Raw genomic sequence first — 26,490 nt, forward strand, 5'->3', positions numbered from 1 at the left:
TCGGTCTCAGATACTTAATAATTACCTAGCTGTGTGGCCTTGGGCAAGCCATTTAACCCTGTTTGCCTTGTAAAAACCTAAATATATATATATATATATATATATATATATACATATACACACACACACACACACACACATTATTATTTTTGTTTTTTTGCATGGCAATGGGGTTAAGTGACTTGCCAGAGGTCACACACTTAAGTATAATGTTTGTCCTTCATCCTTGAAGACCATAACATCAGGGAGATGATGTTGTGTCAAGCACATGAATTGACTTTGAATAGGGGTGTGCTGTGCTAAGTCACCAGCCTCACTTTATACTCCAGAACCATCTAGATCCAGTAGCCAGATTTGAATGGACCTGAATGTGAGGCAATCAGTTAAATGAGTTGCCCTAGGTCACATAGCTAAGTATTAAGTGTCTGAGGCCAGATTTTCACTCAGGACCTCCTGACTCCAGGACCAGTGATCTATCCACTGTACCACCTACCTGCCCCAACAATATACATCTTAATATTCATTGACTGTGATATGAAATTGGGCACAGGATAGGACACTGAAAATTATTTTAAAAATTTGGCTTAGGATCAAGAAAGGAAAGATACCTAATGCTTATAGACTGTTTAGGTCTTATGCTTTTATATCATAAGTACTTTCTTCAGATAGTTATCAGAAGGTGCTCATTAGCTGGTAAATCAATATCAACTTAGAAAAAGATAAAAATGGGGACACTGTATACAATGAAGTGTCTTCCTGCTAAGCCTATTTAAATAAGCTATTGACTGAAAAATGGGAAATGAATAAAAATTAAGTTTTCTTTATTTCTAAAGATTAACTGTTATCATAACAAGGAGGCCAAAAGAGCCTAGAAATGACCTCCATCAGTGAACATCTGATTTCCTTGCCAGATGGAGAGAGACAGATATGATAACAAAACACATTAGCACTTTGAAATATCATCTTGTTTCCAAAATATGGAGGATAATTTATTATGGACAGAGAAACTTCATAAAATAATGATGGTGGCTTAAGAAGAAATTAGGAAGAAGAGCTGGACCTGACAAAGAAGATATACATGTTGGAGACAATAAAATTTTAAAAATCCTTAGGAGTTAATTTTCAGGATATTTCAAAGAGAGGATTCCAGAAGAGGAGGAAAGTTTATGGATTGCCAAAAATAGGCGACTTATGAAGACATTAGTAACTACTATCCCCTATCTAACTTTGTAGTAACTAGATAGATATACCAATGGACAATAGCACTGGCCTAGGAAACAAGAGAATGGGAGTTTGAATCCAGTCTCTGACACTTACTAGTTTTGTGACCCTAGTCAAGTTACTTAGCCCTGACTGCCTCCCATTCAGGGTTATCTCCAGTTGTCCTGAATCATATCTGGCCACTGGACCCAGATGGTTCTGGAGGAGAAAATGAGGCTGGTGACTTAGTATAGCCCTCCTCACTCATATCCAAGTCATGTGCTTGACATGGAATCACCTCCCTGATGTTGTGGTCTTCTTCGAGAATGAAAGACAAACATTAATGTAGTAACTACTATCTATGATAGAATTCTATTTGTATAGCACTTAGCATAATACCTGTGCCAAGTTACTATATCATTGCTTATTTCCCCTCCTCCCACCATTTGTCTTCTTTCTCATCTGTCTGAAATCTTTGAGAAAGGCATAGGTTTCTTTCCAGAAATTAGGAGATGGGAGTAATCATTCCCTCATATCCTCACTAATGTATAAAGATATATGGGCCAATTATATAAATGCACACAAGTCACTTGGGTAAAATATTTAAAGGCATATGCCAATTTTAAAGACTACCCAAGGTATCTACTAGTACATATTTGCAGTCTACCTGACCCATCTGACCACAGAGATAACTTGAACAGACTGATAGGTTTTATCATTTAGAGGAACATGCAGCCTTGTGATAGATATTATCTTGGAAAGGGTGTCTAGAACAAAGTACAACAATAAAGACTTTCTTGACAAGGAGATTTTACAGATGCTCTTGTTTACTTAATTGTGCTAATTGCTTTACTCTTCTTAAGGGAATTTTAAATGATAGCTGTGATTACTCAGTGGAGATTGTGGGTAAAGATTGTGACATATATGGATGTGTAATTCGTTGAGTCTATCCATTTTATGGATATATTTTAGACAGGGGAAATAGAGATAGGATAGTAGAGAGAACAGGGTAGGAAGAGCCATTGGACTGGATCACATTAAGGCTACTGTGTCGTGCTTTTAGGGATCCCTCACCACATCAGTGTTCTCCTAAGGTTAGTCTATGACTTTAAGACATGGAATACCATCATCTCATAAAATTTACAACTGTAGGTGACCCAAAGAACAATAAAAAATTCCTTGTGCCTTTTTCAAATGTTAACATATTGCCAAGAAGGACTTGGACAGAAAAGTGCAATAAAGGGCATATTTGACCAGAAATGGAAGTAGACTAGTCACATGATTCAGTTGAACTAGAATTTATTAAACACTTCCTACCTTCAAGACACCATTGTGAGGCACTGGGAATAAAATACAGAAACAAAACAGTCCTGATTTTCAAGGAATTTACATTCTATTGGAAGGAAAACAATCAGAATAAAGATAATATAAATGTGTGCGTGTATATATACATTTATATACACACATATACATATAAATATACACATATATGTATGTGTGCATATGTGTGTGTGTGTATATATATAGAGAGAGAGAGCAAGAGAGAGCGAGAGAGAGCGAGAGCGCATGTATGTTACCTGTAACTAGGATTTGGGGCTCACCCATGCCAGGATCAATTTTTTTTTTTTTTAGGTTTTTGCAAAGCAAATGGGGTTACATGGCTTGCCCAAGGCCACACTGCTAGGTGATTGATTATTAAGTATCTGAGGTTAGATTTGAACTCGGGTCTTTCTAACTCCAGGGCCAGTGCTCAATCCACTGTGCCACCTAGCTGCCCTGGCCAGGATCAATTCTAAGGGCCTTCCCAAGAAGGTTGTTTTATCTTCTGGGCTTGTTTTTAAAGAGAACTTAAAAAAAAGATTAACTACCTTGTCCAGGGGTCATATAACTAAAAAGTTACAGTTTATATTAGAGCAGGCCTTCTTATTCCTAACTCAGTGTTCTACCATGCTATCTCTATGAAATACATTTTTAAAGATATCTTTGAGTATTATAAACTTAGAATCAATTATTATTAATGTCTATTTTCTTGGCTAGACAACAATCCTAAGAACACAAAAAAAAAACTTTGTACTGAATTTGATAGGTGGCTTTGTGCTTTGGAAAAGTTTTCTCATGGTGCCTATTCCTAAAAAGGTTTAATTTAAAAATAAAATTAAGTTTCGATTTTTAAAAAATTTATCTTTGTACAAAAAGATTCGTAGAACTGTGAAGGAAAAGTTATTGCAAAGCATATCTCAATTTTAATTTCTAGTATTCATGTTCTTTGAGGAAATCTTTGAGAGTGTTTTCAGAGAATAATAATAGAAAGAGTCAAGGATAATGATTGTGATCCATATTGGCTTTTAATTTTTTCTTTAAACTTATGTGAGAAAAAGTTATACTTATAAGAAAAATATAATAGTCAAAACATGTTTTTCTAGCCACAAATAACTTTTTAGTTTAACTTCATGCAAGAGATAAAAGTACTATTATTTGTTACATTAAATTACTTTATCATGGTCTGCTTGGTTAATTTAGTTTCTTTAGGTATGGTGCTCCTAAATGCTGCTTGCTTTAGTTCTTACGCTAATCAGTTGACTGACCACAGACTGTGTGGCTAGGAATTCTCACCCCATTACAGCCATTATTGATCTAGATTAAAATGTGGAAAGATATGAATGAAACAGAAAAATATGAATACAATGGGGAAAATTAGCATATATAGATAAAGGTTTAACTTTCTGTGGAATTTTAGTTTTCCAGAACATTGCTAATCTCTGGAATAATTTTATTAAATAATGGTTGATATTTTATTTTTCTTTTATGAACTAAATTTATTCTGTGGTGCAATTAATATTTCCTTATGGTAAAATAAGACTTTAATTTCCCTCTTGTTTTGTTACCTTTAGTTTTTTTCTTCAAAGAAGCAGTATTGGAAAGGTAAAATCATATTTGCTGTGTGTACTTGAATGTAGTTCTGTCTTGCTTGGTATTAGATCAGAATAAAAATAATAGAATTAAATTATTTGTTAAATAATGCTTTTAAAGTAACTGTAAATGTAAAATCTATGTAACTTCTGGTGGTTATAAAAAGATGTGAAAGTATATATGTATACACATATATACATAGATTTATTAAGTTTTTACTCTATATACCATTTAAAGTTACGTTATTAGGGGCAGCTAGGTGGTGCAGTGGATAAAGCACCGGCCCTGGAGTCAGGAGTACCTGGGTTCAGATCCGATCTCAGACACTTAATAATTACCTAGCTGTGTGGCCTTGGGCAAGCCACTTAACCCCCATTTGCCTTACCAAAAAAAAAAAACCAAAAAATAAAAAATAAAGTTACATTATCATTAGCAAGAGTGTTCAGGGCTTATGGGGGTTTTGATATTTTTTTCATCCTGGTATCTCAATAAAATTTTTTAGAGCTGTATTACTGTCATAAGATTAGCCAAAATTTTCTTTAAATAATTTTTATATTTTTAATAATTTTTTCCAATTACACGAAAAGATAGTTTTCAACATTTTTTGTAAGATTTTTTGAGTTCCATGTTTTTCTTTCTCCCTTCTTTCCTTCCTCCTCATGGCAGTGAATGATCTGATATATGTTATACATGTATAATCATTTTAAACATATTTCTATATTAGTCATATTGTGAAAAAAGAATCAGAAAAAAAGGAAAAAGTCACGAGAAAGGAAAACATAACAAATTTTAAAAAGTGAAAATAGTATGCTTGTGTCTGTAATCGGGCTACATAGTCCTTTCTCTGAATGTGGACGGCATTTCCTATTACAAGTCTTTTAGAATTGTCTTTGATCACTGTATTGTTGAGAAGAACTAAGTCTATCCTAGTTGATCATCATATAATGTGTTCAATATTCTCCTGGTTCTGCTCATTTTACTCAGCATCAGTTCATGTAAGTCTTATAGGTTTTTCTGAAATCTGTTTATTCATGATTTCTTATAGAATAATAGTATTCCATCACATTTATATATCAGTTTATTCAGCCATTTCCCAGTTGTTGGGTATCCCCTCAATTTTCAATTCTTTGCTACTTCAAAAGAGCTGCTATAATTATTTTTATGCATGGAGATCCTTTCCCCTTTTTTAAATTATCTCTTTGGAATACAAATTTAGCATTGCTGGATCAAAGGTATGCATATAAATAATTTTTCTTCAAAATTTATTACTCTGTTTTTCTACCTGAATATTGCTATATGCCAAGTTTAAAATGAATCTTTCTTTGACAGCCAGGCTCTTGTTCTGATCATCAGTGGTTAGTTTTCCATCTATCTCTTTAACTGTAGGAGATTGGACTGAATAGTATTGGCCTCTGAACTGGTATTTTCTTATTTACCAATTTCTTATAAAAATTAAGTACTAAAAATATGTTTTTTTTAATTTTTATCAATTATATTCTGTTAGTTGAGTTTTTCACAGAAAGTTGGATTTTGAAGGATTGTAGGGGTCATTCAGTCTCACGCTGTTGTTTTACAGATAAGGAAATGGTTGTGACTACCTGTGGTCACACAACTCAGGTCTCCTAATTATAAGTTTAGTGTATGTTATATTTTAAGTGATATTTTCTTTTATTTACAGTTTAAAGTGTCATTTTATTTTAGTTTAGTTTTTGCAAGGTAAAGGGGTTAAGTGGCTTGCCCAAGGCCACACAGCTAGGTAATTACTAAGTGTCTGAGGCTGGATTTGAACTCAGGGACTCCTGACTCCAGGGCCAGTGCTCTATCCACTGCGCCACCTAGCCACCCCCTAAAGTGTCATTTTAAAGAGTAATGCTAGAGATATGCATGCAATTTTAATAATTTTGCAAGGCAGGTTTTGTAGTATGTGTAAATTAGTAGTTTTATAACCAGAATGTCCCTAATTTCAATTGCTTTGTGTTTTGAAAAAGAACCGAGCTCAAGCCGCCATGGAACTCTTACAAGAATTAAATAGTGATGTCTCTGGGAGTTTTGTGGAAGAGGTATTTGTTTTTAACTTATTACTGCCTTTTAAAAATTGGTCATGGAGTCATTTTCCAATTTGTTCACCAAATAACTAATGGAAACCCTAGGATTTGTTGTCTTAAATCTTGAATAATGTCATCTTAAGAAATGAAGGGGAAGAATAGAAAAGACTACAGAGATCAACTAAGTCCTGAAGTATGACACAATAGCAGAAAGAATATTAGAGTGGAGATCAGTAGAGTTGTAATTGAATTGTAAATAATGCTATCTCTAATTGACCTAATTTAACTTTGGTAATGTTTACATTATTTTCTGTTTTCTAACATAATTGAAATTGTTTCTGCCTTTCTAAAATGTGAATGTCAAATTGTTGGATTTTTTTTTCCTGTCTTATTTAGAATCCAGAAAAACTCCTAGACAATGATCCTTCATTTTTCTGTAGGTTTGATGTGGTGATAGCTACTCATTTGCCAGAAAGGTACATTTTTATACCTACAGATATTGGGGTGAGAGGGGGAGGGGCTTTATTCTGCTCTTACACTTAACCTGTTTCATGTTTAGGGGTGTGTTGGGATCTGTTTTCTTCCTATTTTGATGTATTTACTTTCTTTTGCAGTACATTGCTACAATTAGCAGAAATTCTTTGGAATGCTTGCATCCCTCTTTTGGTCTGTAGAACATATGGGCTGGTTGGCTATATGAGGATCATTATAAAAGAACATCCAGGTAAGAGAATTTAAAAGCACTTTGAGAGTGAATTTGTGTGCATGAAAATTTGATGAAATTTTAGAAAATGAATTTTAGTTTTATGCAGGGTATCCCTCTAAGTCTTGGTGCATCTTTAAACCTAGGACTCATTGAATGCTCATGAGATGTGCATACTTTTTGTTTTAATCACATGAAAGATGATTCTATCTTCAAAAAAATTTTTAGAGGCATAGTTTTTCAAATTTTATTAAAGTTGAGGTCTTTATTTACTTTGATTTTATAATGTGCCCATCACTGTTCTTTCTTTATTTTTGTTTTTGTGGGGCAGTGGTTAAGTGATTTGCCCAAGATCACACAGCTAATAAGTATCAAGTATTTGAAGTCACATTTGAACTCAGGTTCTCCTGACTCCAGGACCAATGTTTTATCCACTGCACTATATAGCTGTCCTCAAACATATTTGTTCTTCCCTTAACATCAAAGGGGGGGGAAAAAAGATACCATGTACCTTGAGCAATGAGTTGCATTAATGTAAGAAAAGTATCTGCAAAGAATATAAACTCTGACTGTACTATTGATTTACTGTGTGACCTTGGGCAAGTCATTTCTCCTTTCTTTGGGTTCAGTTTCTCATTATCTGTGAAATAAGAGAGTTCATCAGGAGACAGTAGATCCCAGGGCTTGGAGGGACTATAGAAGCCATTGGTTCAGCCTCCTCATTTTATAGGTGATGCTCCTGAGGCCCAGAGAGTAGAAGAAATGACTTGCCCTTAGAAGAGCTGGAATTTGAACTTAGATCTTCTATTGCTCTTTCTGCCCCTGTGACCTGCTTCAGACCTCAGCTGATCTCTGTAGCCCTTTCTGGTCTCAAGTAAACTCAACTGATCCCATGTCTTATTCGTTTCACAGTCATAGAATCGCATCCTGACAGTGCACTGGAAGATCTTCGATTGGATAAACCATTTCCTGAGCTAAGAGAGCATATACAGTCCTATGATTTAGACCACATGGAGAAGAAGGTGGGTACTACATTTGTAATTTATCTTTATGGTGAGAAATCACCTTTTGTACAGTGGTTTCCTTGTACAATTGGTCATCACTGTTAAGGACAGTTTTCACTCATTGATATGGATTAGGGCCTTCTAGTTTTGTTTATTCTGTCATAGGACTCCTGACTTCAGAAGTCAGACTGTATATAATTTCTTACATAGCCATATGAATTCAATAAACATGTTCATTAAGTTTATCAGTAACCATGTAAAAAGAAGATAATATTTTTCTTTTAGCCTGAGGATCCCAATAGAATGCTTAGCCTCCCCCACTGCCCCTCCCCACCTGTTTAATATATGACCATCTTTTAAAGATTGCCTCAGATTCTGCCTCCACCAGAAAGCTCTCCCTCTTTCTCCCAGTGGGGAGTCACCTTGTTTCCCCTCAGATCTCATAACCTCTTCTGTTTGGCAATGACTCTTTCCCTCAGACCTCAGGCAGGACTATGCCCTTCTCTTACACATTTATCATAGGTTATTTTTCATTGTTATCATTTGTATTTGTCTCGTCTCCATATTAGATTTTTAAGCTTTATGAGGACAGGAAATGTAAATTCTCTAAACTTTGCTTCTCCTCCAGAATTCAACACATAGAAGGTGCATAGTAGATATTTGCCAAATTAAATTGGAATTCTAAGATTTTAGTTGCAGCTGACCTGCTTCCTCTGCTTTGTAGCCTCTGGGATCTCACTAAGACTCTGCTTAAACTTACTTCTTTGCCAAGGGGTGGACGACTTATGATAGCTGCCAACTCTGACCTGGGGGATGTAAAGAACCAAGCGTAACAGTCCCTGCTGAGGTGTAGAGATAAAACATACCCACTTAATTCTATGCATTATCAATACACATCTGTGGGTTGCAATTGAGGATAATGCAGAGATAGAGATGGAATGATGTTTAGCCAGAAGAAAAACCTATAAAGCAAAAATGCAAAGGTCTGCTGAGATAGAAGCCACTTCTACCTGCACCTAGAGAAAACCAGAAAGCACAATGGTATGGTGCAAGCCTCAGAGAGGGGAGAAGACATGTAAAGGACCAGATAGGAAGGGAGGGAGAGTAAAGATGGGGGTTGTGTGAATCAAAAGGAATGATATAAAATGTTATGGAGGCAGAAACGAAAGAGGATAATTGGGATCAGTGAGAGTGAAGAGTAACGCTTGATGCTGAGATTTCAGTAAGGGAATTTGGAGGGAAAAGTATATTAAGTATATGCTGTATTTAAGAAAGCCTTGGAGCATGTGGTTTGAAACGTCCAGTTGGTGAATTGTGATGTTAGATTGGATCTCAGCAGAGAGACTTTGGTTTGGTTATATAAATCTGGGAATCATTTATTTATCATAGAGATGATAAATAAGCAGATGGGAACTAATGAGGTCTCCAAGAGAAAGAGTGTAGAGAGACAAGAGACCAGAGCTCAGAATCTTTGGCACCCATCTACAAGTAGGGCCAACATAAGGGACAAAGCAATTGTTCACACAATTAAGAAGAGAAGCAAGGGACAGGAGTGTCCCAAAAACCCAGAGAGGAGAAAGCATTCATAGAGGCAGGTTCTGTAGAAAGATATAGAAGGGTGAAGTTAATCTTAATTAAAGCCATTAGTTTTTTTTTAATTTTTTACAAGGCAGTGGGGTTAAATGACTTGTCCAAGGTCACACAACTAGGGTTATTATTATGTATTTCAGCCTGGATTTGAACTCAGGTCCTCCTGACTCCAGGGCCAGTGCACTATCCATCGCACCACCTAACTGCCCCGAAAGCCATTAGATTTGGCAGCAAAATATGCATTAGGAACTTTAGAGAATAGTTTCAGTGGATGATACTGTCAGAAGCTGAATTGAAAAAGGTTAAAATGTCAGAGAGAGGAAGTGGTTATAGTAAGTGGAGACAACTTTTCCTAGGAGTTTAACTGGGAAAAGGAGGAGAAATACAGGCTTGACAGTTTGAAGGGATGGTTGAATCAAAGAAGGATTTCCTTTTTTTGCATAGCATTTATTTTTTTCCCCAATTACATGTTTTTTGTTAAAATTTTTTATTTTCTTTATTTACATATTACTAAAATATTCTTCTTTAAGAATAAACATAATGCCCTCTCCCCCACAAAAATATAAAACCTCATGAGAAATAAAATGAAAGAAAGAGGGAAAAAAATGTGTTTCAGTCTGTGTTCTTATACCATCAGCTCTGTCTCAGGTGGATCACATTCTTTTTTTTTTTTTTTTGCAAGGCAAATGGGGTTAAGTGACTTGCCCAGGGCCACACAGCTAGGTAATTATTAAGTGTCTAAGGCCAGATTTGAACTCAGGTACTCCTGACTCCAGGGCTGGTGCTCTATCTACTGTGCCACCTAGCTTCCTCCACATTTTTTATCATAAGTCCATCATAGAAGTTACTTCCATATTTTTCCACAGTTGCTGTTGCTGATTGTAATTCCCTTCATCCCATTCCTCCCCACTACCATCTATTATATTTTCTCTCACTTTTCACTCTGTCCCTCTTCAAAAATGTGCTTTGGGGCAGCAGAGTGGCAAAGTGGACAGAGCACCAGCCCTGGGCCAGGAGTCCCTAAGCCTTCATCCCACTCCAGAGACCCAGCAACCACACAGCCCTGTGGTCCCACACAGGCCACCCAATCCCACCACCTTGCAAAAAGTAAAAAAAAAATGTGATATATCTGACTATCCTTTCTTGTGATCTTCCCTCTCCTCTGTCACCCACATCCCTTCTCTCCTCCACCTGCCTAGGTAGTTGATTATCAGTTGCATTCCAAGTAATTTTGCCTTCTGGAATATTATATTACAAGCCCAACGAACCCTTAATGTTGTTGCTGCTAAGTCCTATGTAATCCTGACTGTAGCTCCATGATATTTGAATTGTGTCCTTCTGGCTGCTTGTAATATTTTCTCTTTGATTTGGGAGTTCTGGAACTTGGCTATAATATTCCTGGGGGGTTGTTTCCCAATTACATGTTAAAATAATTTTTAACATTTGTTTTTAAGTTTGGGGTTCCAAATTCTATCCCACTCTTTCCTCCCCCATCCCTAAAATGGTAAGTAATCCAATATAGGCTATACATGTGCAATCATGTAAAATATCAAAGGAGGATTTTCTAAGACTGGAGGAGATCTTGATGTAAATATAACGGAAGAAGGCAGGAGATAAGAAGAGATTTGGAGATTAGAGAGAAGGGGGATGATTGCTAGAACTAATAAGAATAATTATGGATACAGGGGAGGATTAACTTTGGTGAGAAGGGCTCCCTCTTTAACAGAGTGTGAAAAAAGAGTAGGAAATGAGTGGAGTAATGAGAGGGGTCTTAACAGTTGAAAGAGGGCTTGTGGCCAGAGAATGATCTCTGCATCACAGGGGGATAGAGGATGGATTAAAATATTCCTATAAATATTTGCTAAACCTCAAAGAAAGATATTAACAAAAATGAGAGTACAAAATAACCTACCCAGTGACCACATACAGGTGTATCAAGTACTTTCATCCCACTAATTCTACAAGGTAGTAGAAGGATTTCAGGTTCAGGGAGGTTCATAATTTATCTGCTCATGACCTACATAGCTCAGAATGTTTAAATGGGAATTCTAAGTCAAGTAGAACTCTTGGTTTCAAGTCAGTGGCCCTTTTATTAACCACTACCGTGTATTCAGCATTTCTCTGCTTTGTCTCTTTTATTCTCAGGACCATAGCCACACTCCATGGATTGTGATTGTAGCTAAGTATTTGGCACAATGGCACCGTGATGTAAGTCTTTTTTTCCCCTGGTTTTTTTTTTTTAACAGATAATATATTTTTATCATGTTATAAAAATAAGATCTTTGGGTATTCTTTTTTCCTTGGAAAAAAAGAACTTTTAAAATTGGGTTGTTCTTTTTGATATGCTTTTTAATCAGCAAACATTTAATTCTATTTGATCAGCAAACATTTAATTATATGAATGTCTTTCTTATATGAATTGTTATTTTGAGAAGTTTTGAGGAAAGTTGAAGTACATACTAAGTTACTATAAAATTATCTTTTGAATTCATCCAGTGATTCTTGGTTAATTATTGAAAAACAAGTGAATATTAATTATCTGTGTGGTTGTGGGAATTTAAAACATGTGAACTCTAGCTTGAATTCATATAACCATGTGAGATTTTTTATTTTGACTGCTTTAGAAGAATGGACAAATACCTAAAACATACAAAGAAAAAGAAGCCTTCAGAGAGTTGATTAGACAAGGTAATGTTTTAAAATGTAATTGTAGATTTTACAATATTTGAAAGAACAACCAGAGGTCTATTTTTGTTTGAGTCAAATTTTTTATTTACTTTTGAGACTGCATCCCTTTTTAAAAAATTTATTAATTTGTTTTTTCCAACTACATGTAAAGATAGTTTTCAACCACCCTCTGTTTCTTTTAAAGATTTTATTTATTTTGAGTTTTACAATTTTTCCCCCTAATCTTGCTTCCCTCCTCCCACCCCCTACAGAAGGCAATTTGTCAGTCTTTACATTGTTTCCGTGGTATACATTGATCCAAATTGAATGTGATGAGAGAGAAATCATATCCTTAAAGAAGAAAAATAAAATATATGAGATAGCAAGATCAGACAATAAGATATCAGTTTTTTTTCCCCTAAATTAAAGGTAATAGTCCTTAGTCTTTGTTCAAACTTCACAATTCTTCCTCTGGATACAGATGGTATTTTCCTTCAAAGATAGCCTCATTGTCCCTGATTGTTGCACTGATGGAATGAGCAAGTCCCATCAAGGTTGATCATCACCCCCATGTTGCTGTTAGGGTGTACAGTGTTTTTCTGCTTCTGCTCATCTTGCTCAGCATCAATTCATGCAAATCCCTCCAGGTTTCCCTGAATTCCTATCCCTTCTGGTTTCTAACAGAACAATAGTGTTCCATGACATACATATACCACAGTTTGTTAAGCTGTTCCCCAATTGAAGGACATATACTTGATTTCCAATTCTTTGCCACCACATACAAGGCTGCTCTGAATATTTTTGTACAAGTGATGTTTTTACCCTTTTTCATGATCTCTTCAGGTTATAGACCCTGGATCAAAGGGTATGCACATTTTTGTTGGCCTTTGGGCATAATTCCAAATTGCTCTCCAGAAAGGTTGGATGAGTTCACTGCTCCACCAACAATGTATTAGTGTCCCAGATTTCCCACATCCCTTCCAACATAGATCATTGTCATTTCTGGTCATATTGGCTAGTCTGAGAGGTGTAAGGTGGTACCTCAGAGAAGCTTTAATTTACATTTCTCTAATAAGTATTGCTTTAGAACAGTTTTTCATATGACTATGGATTGCTTTGATTTCCTCATCTGTAACTTTGTATATCCTTTGACCATTTGTCAATTGGGAAATGGCTTGTTTTTTAAAAAATTTGACTCAATTCTCTGTATGTTTTAGAAATGAGTCCTTTGTTAGAAATACGAGTTGTAAAGATGGTTTCCCAGTTTACTACATTTCTTTTGATCTTGAATACATGGTTTTGTCTGTGCAAAAGCTTTTTTAATTCAATGTAATCAAAGTCATCTAGTTTGTCTTTATTGATGTTCTCCATCTCTTCCTTGTTCATAAACTGCTTCACTTTCCATAGATCTGACAGGTAAACTACCCCTTAATCTTCTAGTTTGCTTATAATATTGGTTTTTTATGTCTAAATCCTATATCCATTTGGATCTTATCTTGGAATAGGGTGCGAAATGTTGGTCTAATCTAAGTTTCTTCCATACTAACTTCCAATTCACCCTCTATTTATTAACATTTTTAGCATTTGTTTTCATCTGCTAGAGATAGAAACTCTTTTCCTTTAGGGAGTTTAAGATCCAATTTTCATTTTAAAAAACTTATTATTTTTATTTTTTATCTCTCAAATTTTCTCCCATTCTCCCTTCATTGAGAGAGCAAGCAGTTTGATAGTTTATTCATGTGCAGTTATTAAAACATATTTCCATATTATCAAAATTCATTTTTCATATAAAGTTTAGTTTTCTTAAACCATATCCATCTTAAAGCACAGAGTATGACTTGCTCCTCAAAATGTTAGAATGTGAGATGATGGGGAGAAAAAGATGGAAGAACTCTTTTTTTTGTTAATTCCTCTGTTCATACAGGTATTCTGAAGAATGAAAATGGTATTCCAGAAGATGAAGAAAATTTTGAAGAAGCTATTAAAAATGTGAACACAGCCCTAAGTACCACTCAGGTATTGTGAGAGTATTATTAATTCATTAAATAGTCAACAAGCATATACTAAGCCCTTCCTATTTGTCAGGAACAATGGTAAAAGCCAAGAATATAAAGAAAGGCAAAAGGAGCTCACACTCTGATGTGGGAGAGACAACACATAGATGATTAGGTAGAAATAAGATAGCCCAGGTGTTAATGAAAGGTGATCTTGGCAGGGAGGAACTTTGGAGGGAAAGGAGAGGGGTGACTGAGAAAGTTCTCTTGCCAGAAGGTGGGATTTGAACCAAAGGTAGGTGATGAGGGAGAGCATTCTGGGCATGGATGACAGCCAATATAAATTCATTGAAAAGGGAGATAGAGGGTCTTTTCAGGGAGTGAGAATAAAGTGTAATAAGACTGGAAAGGTAGGAAGGGGTCAAATGATAAAGGGTTTTATTTATTGTTTTTGACAAATTTTTTTTTTGTTAATTTATTGATCTCTTTCACCCCACTCCATTCACTCTTGTAATTTTAGCTGTCAAATCAAAATGATCTTGCTGCTAGTCAATTAACTTGTTAATTAAGTTAAAGCCTTGATGTTCTCCTCTGATTTTTGTTTACTAATAAAGCACTGCAACAGAATGTATATATTAAACTTTAGCTATAAGGAAGATACTTCTAGTTTATTTGTCAAATGCAGTTCTACCTTTAACTTTTCACATGCATCCAAAATTTAAGCCATTCAGGCCATTATAAATGCTATTATTATAATAGTAAAACATTATAAAAAACAATAAAAACAAATAAATGTGACACAAGAGTGTCATTAGTCACATAATAATTCTCCATTTTGTGATGCTGCTCCAGATCTTAATAACCTTTCTAGGATTATCCTATATAATATTTGTGCTATTTCTCCTATTCTGGCAAAAGTCTGTTTTATTTTTGACCTGTCTCTCCCTTAATCTGGCCTTTCATCACTCCTCCTCCCTTTCTATTTATTCCTCTTTTCCTCCTCCTAGTTCCCTGTTGGGTAAGAAATATTTCTATGTCCAGTTGAATGTGTTTATTCTTCCCTCTTTAAACCAGTTCAGATGAGAGTGACCTTTTCCCCCTCCACTTGAAAAACTCTTCTTTGCATGCCTCTTTTATATAAGATAATTTCCCTCAATTCTTCCTCTACTTTCCCTCTTCTCTCACTGCAACCCTCTTTCTCACTCATCCATTATTTTTTTTTTTAGGTTTGTTTGGGGGGTTTTTGCAAGGCAATGGGGGTTAAGTGGCTTGCCCAAGGCCACATAATTATTAAGTGTCTGCAACTGGATTTGAACCCGGGTACTCCTGACTCCAGGGCCGGTGCTTTATCCACTGTGCCACCTAGCCACCCATCATCCATTATTTTTTATAACATCCCAACATAATTGTTTCACTCTCAAGTCCTCTGTCTATGAAGAGACCTTCTAACTGCCCTAATAGTGATTAAATTCTTCGGAGTTTTATGTATCATATTCCCATATGAAAATATAAACAGTTTAATCTTATTGATTTCTCTTTAATGCTTCTTTTGAGTCTTGTATTTGAAAGTCAGATTTTCTATTCACCTCTGTTCTTTTCATCAGGAATACTTAAAAGTCTTTTGTCTCATAAAATGTCCATTTTTTTCCTCCTGAAGGATTACATTCAGTTTTGCTGCATCTGATTATTCTCAATTGTAATACCAGCTCTTTTACCTTCCTTTAACATGGTAGCTGCAGAATTTTGTGTGATCCTGACTGTGGTTTCATGGTATATAAATAGTTTCTTTCTGACTCCTTGAAGTATTGATTTTTAAATTATTTCTCCTTGATCTGTTTTCCAAGTGAGGTGTTTTTCTGATGAAATATTTAATTTTTTTCATTCTTTTGATTTTATTTCATTATTTCTTGATGTCTCATGAAACCATTGACTTCCGTTTGTCCAAATATAATTTTTTAGGAACTATTTTCATCAGTTATGTTTTGTACCTCTTTTACCATTCATCAGTTTTATTTTTTTTAAGTATTATTTGCTTCAATATTTTTGTGCCTCTCTTACCAAGCTGTTAATTGTCTTTTCATAATTTTCTTTTACTATTCTAATTTCTTTCCTCAGTTTTTCTTCTGTCACTGTTATTTGATATTTAAAATTAATTTTTAATCTCTTCATGCTTCATTCACCATTTTTTCCTTTTTTTTTTTGAGGCTTTTGCTTGTAGTTGTTTTGACAACATTCTAAGTTTATGGTTTCATTTTCCCTGTCACTTTTTTATGATTAGATTCTTTTTTTATTAGTTGTCCCATTTTCTAGCTATTTCTTGATTTTGAACTTTATATTCAACTGCTGCTCTGTTCCTTGGGTGGGGTGCAAGCTTCTTGTTTTTTCTACTTTGCTATTTTTCAGACCTAGTTCTGGAGGTTTGCAAATTTTCAGTGTGAAACTAGGATTTGGGAAAAAGTTTGGTCATTGCATTTCTGCTCTGTGCTCTGTCCTTAACCAAGCCTCCTGTGTCCTTGGACAGCTACTTAAGGTTCTTAATCCCCATGATCCAAAGCAGCATGCTGCTTAGGACCTCAGGTCCTTTGTACCTGTGGGCATTTTTCTGTACTCTGGAGCTGTGATCCAGAAGTGGAATGGGACAGTGGAGTTGGCAAAGGGTACCTGGGCCAATGCTTTGTGCTGGCACCATCTTTTTTCTGACCAGTTGCCAAATCCTCTTGTTGTCTCTGACTTAAGAACTCCCAAAGCTGCTGCTGCTGTTGCTTCTCCAAGACCCACAGCTGGTTTTGCCACCACGTGGGCTCTAGGCAGCCCCCCCATGAAGTTGTGTGACTGAGCCAGTTCTGACCTCTTAAGTTGTCTTGGTTTGGGAAAATACCTCCCTGACTTTTTATTGACTCTGTTGCTCCAGAATTTGATTTGAGGTATTATTTTAAAGTTGTTGGAGAGAATGTTGGGAGAACTTGGCTGTTTCCTTCACTTCACCATCTCAGCTCTGCCTGTTAACGAAGTTGGTTAAAGGCTTTAAATGCTAAAACATGATTTTTATATTTGATCCTGGAGATCATAGGGAGACCCTGGAGTTAATGACTTAAAAGGTTTATAAAGCACCTTTTTTATTACAACCTTCTGAGTTAACTCTGTTATTTCTAGTTTACTTATGAAGAAACAAGTTCAGGAAAAGAAGAGACTTGCCAATCATAACACAGCTAGTAAGTGTTAGAGATCCAGGAGGTGAATCCACCCCTCCTAAATACTAAGCCCAGGTTCTTTCTGCTATTCTAGTGAATCTCTCAGGTATTTTTATTTTTCCTTTTGTTTGTTTTTACAAGGAAATGGGGTTAAATGACTTGCCCAAGATCACATCACTAGGTAATTATTAAGTGTCTGAGGCCAGATTTGAACTCAAGCGCTCCTGATTCTAGGACCAGTGCTGTCTACTGCACCATCTAATTGCCCCTATTTTTTTTTGAAGTTCGGTTTATTTATTTTATTATTATTATTTTTTTCAGGGCGATGGGTTTAAGTGACACAGCTAGATAATTATTAAATGTTATTTTTTCTTTTAAATAGTATTTTATTTTTTCCAATTACATGTAAAGACTATTTTTAACATTCTTTGTTTATAAAATTTTTAGTTCAAAATTTTCTCTTTACCTTCTCTTCCTCTTTATAACAGTAAGCAATTTGAAATGTTATATATGTGCAATCATTAGTCATGTTGTATAAGAAGAAACAGAACTAAAAAGAAACAAAAAAGGAGAATAGTATCATTTGATTTGCATTCAGTTCTTTCTCTGGATGAGGTTGACATTTTCCATCATGAGTCTTTTGGAATTGTCTTGGATCATTGTATTACTGAGAAGAGCAAAGTCAATCATAATTGATCATTGCACAGTACTATTGTTTACAGTTCTCCAGGTTCTGCTCACTTCACTCAGTATCAGTTCATGTAAGTCTTTCCAGGTCTTTCTGCCTGCTTATTATTTCTTATACCATAGTAGTATTCTGTTACATTCATATACCACAACTCAGCCATTCCACAGTACCCCTCAGTTTCCCATTCTTTGCCACCACAAATGGAGGTGCTATAAATATTTTGGTTTTTTTTTTAGGCAAGGCAATGGGGTTAAGTGACTTTCCCAAGGTCACAGAGTTAGGTAATTATTAAGTGTCTAAGGTCAGATTTGCACTCATGTCCTCCCGATCCAGGGTGGGCACTCTGTCCACTGCACCACCAAGCTGCCCTCATAAATATTTTTGTGTCTGTGGATTTTTTACTCTTTTTTATGATCTCTTTGGGATACAGTAGTGGATCATAGGGTTTGGCTAATGGAAAAGGATTTAGATAAGAAAGATAATTGAGTTTTAATAGAGTCAACATGAATAACAGTTGTGTATAGGAATTTGGGCACAGTTTCTGAATGTAGGTGGTGTGACTGAATACACATTTATAACACAAATAGAATCCTGTTTTATGAACTTGGAGAAATGTGTTGCTTGCTATATGTGAGCCATTTTAGAATGACATTCCATTCTAACTAGTGAGAGTATATAGAAGTTATAACAGAGTTCTTTAGGGTCTTCTAATGCCTTTACAAATAAAGCAGATGTTAGTATATATGCCTGTGTATGATGACAAATTGAAGCTGGGAGGCTTCGATACTGAGAGGTATTGGGATACTGGGAGGCAGTATCTCTTAGTCCAACATGTCAACCCCACAGGGACCCCCCCTCAGATGACTCCTCATCTTTCAGCTGACCTCACAACTTCGGGACTTCTCTGACTTTTGTACTATGTCCTGGCTGCTCCCTGACTCCCACCCTACCCTGCTTCTGGGTGTGGTCTTCTCCTGTTAGAAGGTAAACTACATGGGGGTGTGGACTGTTTTTTTTACATATTTATACTCCCATAACTTAGCACAGTGCCTGGGGAACTTAATAAATGTTTATTGACTGAAAAATAATAACAGAGAGTGCTTTAAAGTTTGCAAAACCTGTTCTTGCTAACCCAGCACTTGTTTCTTCTGCATTTGAATTATTAGCAAATTCTTGGTGAAATTTTATATATTTCAAAAAATTTATGATTTTTAAAACTAAATTGAGGTTGAAACTGTTTGGGAAAGAACCTATCTAGTTAAGGCTCTTGGGGACTACAAGATAGTACAAGTTCTCCAATGGCCCCAGAGTCCACAAAGTACTTTCAGGTCTCTTGGGCAACAGACGCCCTGAGCAATCACTCCAAGAATAACCTCTTGGCAGCTAATCAATCTCCCCCACCTGGCAGGGCTTAGCTGAGTTAGGACACTTCCCAGGCCTCTAGCTCATTCCAGGATTTCTTTCCATTCTGAGCTGATACCTATCATTGCTTCAGCCCCACTAGGAACATCAAAGCCTTTTCCCCTCAGAAGGAGGCATAATAAGAAAATATCTCTGAAGTGCTTGGAATTATTCTCTCCTTTCCTCACCTTACAAAAAACACATAGCCATTTATAAAACCTCAGTATATATATTTTTTAAAACATCCATTTTATTTGTACTTAGCCTTGTATAGATATTCATAATGTGGTTTTCAAAATAAAAATTATCTCTATTTAACACATGAGAAAAGTAGAAGAATGGAAGGAATGAGCATTTATGTAGTGCCTACTGCATGCCAAGCCCTGCTGAGTGCTTTACAGGCATGTTATCTGATCTATAGATTAGGGGATCTCAGGAAGTGTCATGAGTTGGAACTCCAGGCTATTCCATCTAGGTCTGATACTGCCTTTGCAGCATAGATATCATATAGAATCTGGAGTCATTTTGGTCTAATAAAAGAAATGCAAAATTTGTAGATAGGTTCTTTGTACTGCAAGTTATTAGCTATATAATCTTAGGCAAATTTCCTAACCTTTCTTAGCCTCAGTATCCTCATATGTAAAGTCAGAATAATAATGCTTGTACTACCTACTTGTCAGGGTGGTTGTTTTAATATACCGACCTACTTTTTTTTTTTTTGGCAAGGCAGTGGGATTAAGTGGCTTGCCTAAGGCCACACAGCTAGGTAATTATTAAGTGTCTGAGGCCAGATTTGAGCTCAGGTCCTCCTGACTCCAGGGCCGGTGCTCTATCTATCTACTGCGCCACCTAGCCACCCCAATCAGTGTGATATTTGTGAGATTATTCTTTATTTTTCATAAAGTTGGAAAAATTCAGAGCCATTAAATCCATTGTAGCATTGGCAGATATTTTTGTTGCATTCCCAACCTTTTCCACTTTTCTCAACTACATTATCATGCCCTCACACTTACAGCAGATGATTTAGCCTCCTACTTCACTGAAAAGAGTGGTGCCATCTGATGAGAACTCCCTCTCATCTTCCCTTCTCCATACCTCACAACTTCCCAGCATCATCACCCACTCTTTTCTCCTTCCCTGCTATGTCAAAGAAAGACATATTGCAAACTCTGAGACTTTGCCTTATCCTTCCTCCTCAGTCACATGTAATCTCTTCTTTTTTAAATTTTATTTTATCTTCAGATTCACATTCTTTCTTTTTTTAGGTTTTTTTTTTTTGCAAGGCAAACGGGGTTAAGTGGCTTGCCCAAGGCCACACAGCTAGGTAATTATTAAGTGTCTGAGACCGGATTTGAACCCAGGTACTCCTGACTCCAGGGCCAGTGTTTTATCCACTATGCCACCTAGCTGCCCCTGACATTGTTTCTTGACCTTCTTTCTCACTCCCTCTGCTCATATTGAGAAGGCAAGAAAAATAAAACTGTTATAAACAAATATAGTCAAGCAAAGCAAATTCCTGCATTGACCATGCCCCCCAAAATAAATCACATCTCACTCTGTCATCTCTTTATCAGTACGTGACAAGCTTGTTTCATCTTGAGTTCTCTGGAATTGCCATTGGTCATTATGTTCATTAGAGGTCCTCAGTTTTTTTTTTAAATTTTTGTCTTTAACATATTGTTTTTTATTGTATAAATTGTAATTCTGACCTTACTTTGCATCAGTTCATACTAGTCTTCCCATTTTCCTCTGACGCCTTCTCCTTCATCATTTTTTGTAACACATTTATATGCATAACTTTAACCATTTCCTGGTTGATGGCCATCCCCCTCAGTTTCCATTCTTCGATACCATGAAAGAGAGCTGCTCTAAATATAAATCCTTATCTTCCTTTATCTCTTGGGATATAAATTTAGTAGTGGTATCATTAGGTTATTGAGTATGCACAATCTGCTAACTTTGGAAGCATAATCATAAAAGGCCTTCCATAAATGGCTGGAATAGTTTACAACTCAACTGACCATTAATGTATTTGTTTTCCTACAAGAATTGTCATGTTTCTTTTTTCTTTTTCTTTTTTAGTTTTTCCAAGACAATTGAGTTGAGTGACTTGTCCAAGGTCACAGAGCTAGGTAATTATTGAGTATCTGAGACTGGATTTGAACTCAGATCCTCCGGACTCCAGGGTCGGTCCTTTTTTTCCTAATTTTTTTTTCCGGTTTTTTTGCAAGGCAGATGGGGTTAAGTGGCTTGTCCAAGGCCACACAGCTAGGTAATTATTAAGTGTCTGAGACCAGATTTGAACCCAGGTACTCCTGACTCCAAGGCCGGTGCTTTATCTACTATGCCACCTAGCCACCCCCTTTTTCCTAATTTTTCTAGACTGATAAGGTGTCATATATATTTTCAGTTTGCCTCCTCTGTATAAAATTATTTATGCCTGATGCTTTTACTGTCTCCTTCAAACCTTTGCAGCCTGGCTTCTGCGTCTCAGTATATAACTGAATAAAACAATTAAATCGCTTAACTAATAATTAGACCATAACTTAAGTTGTTAAAAAAAAATATTGTAAATGTACTGGGCTGAACTGTGGTATATGTATGTCATGGAACACTATTGTTCTATTATAAACCAGGAGGGATGGGAATTCAGGGAAGCCTGGAGGGATTTGCATGAACTGATGCTGAGAGAGATGAGCAGAACCAGAAAAACACTGTACACCCTAACAGCAACATGGGGGTGATGATTAACCTTGATGGACATGCTTATTTCATCAGTGCAACAATCAGGGACAATTTTGGGCTGTCTGCAATGGAGAATGCCATTTGTGTCCAGATAAAGAACTGTGTAATTTGAACAAAGTCCAAGGACTATTTCCTTTAATTTAAGGAAAAAAGCCTGATATCTTCTTGTGTGATCTTTTTATCTCTTATACTTTATGTTTCTTTCTTAAGGATATGATTTCTCTCTCATCACACTCAATTTGGATCAATGTACAACATAGAAACAATGTAAAGACTGACAAATTGCTTTCTGTGGGGGTGGGGGGAGGGAAGTAAGATTAGGGAAAAAAATTGTAAAACTCAAAATAAATAAAATATTTAATAAAAAAATAAGCAAAAAAAGGAAACAGAAAAAAAATGTACCGTGCTGACAGTTAGACCTTTGAGAGAAAGGGTAGTTATACTGTGTTGTCATAAAAGTTGTTGCCAAAAAATCACTGTACTGGTGTTCTGCCCTGCCATTGCTGAAATGCTATGGTGCTTTGCTGTATGAGACAGACCCACATTCTCAAAGCCATGGACTTGCACAGCATTGAGGCCATCATCAAAAGTCCACAGGGTAGTGATGATTCTGGAAAAGGCAGGGAGAAGGATGTCTTCGTATAAAATTTCCCTCACTATAATAAAAATGATAAGCATGTTATACTATCATTCATCTGATATGGTGTTCTTTGATTACCAAGGCAACAACAAGAACTCCCCAATATTCTTAACTATTCTCTGAAGTGTTACCTGTTACTTTCTTATCAACAAATTGAATGGCCTTTCCTCACAGTCCCCAGTCTTCTTTGATGTCTTTGAAGTATCAGACACTTTGGATCACCTTACCCTTGACTTTAAAGCCACCATCTTCCTCAGTGTCCTTTTGTCCTTCTGATCAGTTCTCCATCTTTCCTCCTTTTGTTGACTGTTTTGACATCCTATCATTGACTATTTTCTATTCTTTCTGTAAAAGGGGAGAGAATATGATCTCAGTCTTTCCCAAGAGCACCCTCTGTACAATTCTATAATTCCCAACTCTTTTTCCATTCTTTATCTTCTGCACTTTAAATTCATCTCTAAGTGATTGTACATATTTTGTATTCCACAATTATCTCATACTTCAACATGTCTAAAAATAAATTTATTATCTTTTCCATATATCTAATGCTACAACCATTTATCCACTTTCTCATGTTGAAAATATTGTGAACTTTTTAATTTTTCCTTTTTTGCCCTTTCTTTTCTGATAAAGATTCTTTTTTGCCTCCATAGTATTTCACATTTGTGCCTTCTTTGCCCTTATCTGGACTATTGCAGTTATATTATTTATTGGTCTTTACAGGTTCAGATCTCCTTAATAATAATTTTGACTAATAATAGCTAGTACTTACATAGTGCTTTAAGATTTCCAAGTGATTGGGCGGCTAGGTGACGCAATGGATAGAGCACTGGCCCTGGAGCCAGGAGTACCTGAGTTCAAATCCGGCCTCAGATGCTTCATAATTACCTAGCTGTGTGGCCTTGGGCAAGCCACTTAACCCCATTGCCTTGCAAAAAAACTAAAAAAAAAAATTTCCAAGTGATTTAACAAATATTATTTCATTTTATCCTTATAGTGACTTTGGAATTAGATGCTATTATTATAACCATTTTACATATGAGAAAACTGAACAGTTAAATGATTACCCAGGGTCACATAACTAGTAAGTGACTAGCAAGTTTTGAATTCAGGTCTTCCTGACTCCAGGTTCTATATTCTATCCACTCCGACACCTAGTTGTCTTCTTTCCAGACATTTCTTCAGTGCGAGCTTTTTTTTGGAAAGATCTGGTTATGACTTAGATAAAGGCAAAAATGTCATTTTTTATCAGATTTTATAGATGAAGTAAGACTGGGGGGGGAGTAGTTAATATTTTTGGATGCAGTAATCAAAATGCATCAAGATCTTGGCAATTTAAAACTTTGGGTCAAATCTAACAGATAAAATTAAATGGGGTTAAATGTAGCCAAATCTTACTTTTTGGCTTCAAAAAATCAACTTCATAAGTCTAACCTTGGTGGATTTATCTTGCTTTTCCTAGTTTATGACATTTTCTGTCCTGCCTCTGCCCCTTACCATCAGTATCCTCCATACCTAGAATACCCTTCCACAAGGGAAGCCTTGGCTTCCCTTGAGACTCAGCTCAGAGAAGAGACCACAGAAGTGACCTTTGTGTTCCTTATCGCTGGTCTCCTCCAGGAAGTCTTCCCTTATGTGCCTGCCTCTGGGTCCTCCCAAAGAGTTTTGTCTCTCTAATCATTGTTTTGGAATAATACTGTTTATGATATCTGTGTCCTGTCCCCTTACCAGGTGGTACATTGCATAGGAACTGCAACTATGTCTTATGTTAATTTTTTATTTCTTCCCAGAATCTAACCTGTGACTGTGGACACAATGAATGTTTAGTAAACCTGGAATTATATAATTTTCATCTGTGACTACATGTAAACTTTTACCTTTTCCATTGATATTAGAAAACAGGTTTGTGTTCTTAGCAAGCATTTATTAAATTCCAGTTCTGTGCCAGGAACTCTCCTGGCATTGGGGATACATATCCAAATAATTAAACAATCTATGACCTTTAAAGAGCTAATATTAGAAATGGGGACACATTATCCCCATTTGTCTAAGTTCCTAGGGGAGAGAAAGAATTTCTCTTTTTGGTACCATGTTTTATTATCATCTCATAACAGATCCATCTTAAAAATGCTATTTTGATTATTTAAAGGCAGAATCTATATGGAAAAAAAGTAGCTAATGCAAACTGGACCATTTCATAGGAGAATCTAGAACTGGAAGAGAGACTTCATAATCATTTGTTCTAATCTTTCATTTTTACAGAAGAGGAAACTGAGGCCCAAGGAGCTTAAGCAACATGCCCAAGTTGCCTGATAAAAGCTTTAGGGGCAGAATTAGAATCCAGGTTCTTTAATGACAGAGTCAATGTTTTTTTCCCTATTCTTAAATTAAGAAGTAGAAACGAATGCTTTCTCTGATCTTTTCTAGATACCACGCAGTATTGAAGACATATTTAATGATGATCACTGTATCAATATTACCAAACAGGTAATAAGATGATCACTGTATCAATATTACCAAACAGGTAATAAGATCCTTTATGAGTACTGTTATCTGAACATATATGCAAAGTGGAATTTCAGTTGGTATTTTGTTTTATGTGCTTTTAGAGTCCATCCTTTTGGATTTTGGCTCGTGCTTTAAAAGAATTTGTGGCAAGGGAGGGCCAAGGAAACTTACCTGTTCGAGGCACTATTCCTGATATGATTGCAGATTCTGGAAAATTTATAAAATTACAAAATATGTAAGTAATTTTTTGAATATGTAATTTTGGAAAAGGTCTTTAACTTTACTGTTCTACTTTTTCACCATATGTAAAATTCTAATACTCTTTTTCACTGATTCAAATAAGAGACAAAATGAATTATGTGAAGTTCTTTGGATTCCTCTAGTGAGAGTGGAACTTCATAAATGTATAAATACTTCATGGGATCTATGATCTTGATACAGGTGTTCCCTTAGTACAGATCAGAAACCATCCATAACTTTTCATCTTGTTCATATCTTGTTCATATTTCTCCCAGAGATTTTTCCCTCGTTTTTTTTTTTCATTTTAATTTTAATTCTTAAAAAAAAACCCAAAATTTTTATGCAGTAGAACTAGGAAGGTTATACATGAAACTATGCATTTATTATGTAACACTTGCTCTTCTTTTAAGTATGTTAAAAATCCATCATGTTACTCAAAAGGTGTCCTCTTTGCAATTCTGACCTTCCTTCTGTTCTCTTCTGTGCATTTCAAAACATGTTTCAATGACCCATACTTCATCTTAAAGCTGTTTGTTTTCATAGATTTTCCACAGAGGATACGTTCAACATGCTCAAGGTCTTTCTCTTAATCTTTTATTTCTTGGGCATGTTGAAATAGTTGCCTCAAAATGATTAGTGTACATTGTGGACAAAAATAGTAAAGACTGAATTTTAAAATAACATTCAAACTGTTTTAGTTTCGAGAGAGATATTAGAGATCATACAAGTCAGGCCCTTATTTTTACAGATGAATCGACTCAGGTTTTGTGACCTGCCAAAGGTCCTGGGATCAGCAAGTTGTAAAGCCACAACCAAAACCCTGATTTCTTAACTCTCAATATCTTGTACTTTTAATACCATCTTGGCTTCACTGATTGCATTTGTCATTTTCTTATGATCCTGTGTGATAGCAAGTGTCAGATATTACCAAATCTGCACCTTGTCAAGGAGAAGGATAACTTTT

At 35.8% G+C, this 26,490-nt stretch overlaps 1 protein-coding gene across 1 annotated transcript in view; it reads left to right on the forward strand.

The window, feature by feature from the left end:
• The window catches only part of NAE1 (NEDD8 activating enzyme E1 subunit 1), a 59,720-nt gene that overhangs the window by 15,991 nt on the left and 17,239 nt on the right, over positions 1–26,490 (forward strand). The window contains exons 4-13 of the mRNA XM_074202996.1: positions 4,092–4,122; positions 6,099–6,170; positions 6,552–6,631; positions 6,770–6,879; positions 7,771–7,880; positions 11,598–11,660; positions 12,077–12,140; positions 14,044–14,135; positions 25,206–25,265; positions 25,388–25,521. Of these exons, the coding sequence (XP_074059097.1) occupies positions 4,092–4,122; positions 6,099–6,170; positions 6,552–6,631; positions 6,770–6,879; positions 7,771–7,880; positions 11,598–11,660; positions 12,077–12,140; positions 14,044–14,135; positions 25,206–25,265; positions 25,388–25,521 (816 nt within the window). The remainder of the gene's footprint in view (positions 1–4,091; positions 4,123–6,098; positions 6,171–6,551; positions 6,632–6,769; positions 6,880–7,770; positions 7,881–11,597; positions 11,661–12,076; positions 12,141–14,043; positions 14,136–25,205; positions 25,266–25,387; positions 25,522–26,490) is intronic.

Source organism: Macrotis lagotis, chromosome 1 (assembly GCF_037893015.1).
Source record: "Macrotis lagotis isolate mMagLag1 chromosome 1, bilby.v1.9.chrom.fasta, whole genome shotgun sequence".
Classification (NCBI taxonomy): domain Eukaryota; kingdom Metazoa; phylum Chordata; class Mammalia; order Peramelemorphia; family Peramelidae; genus Macrotis; species Macrotis lagotis.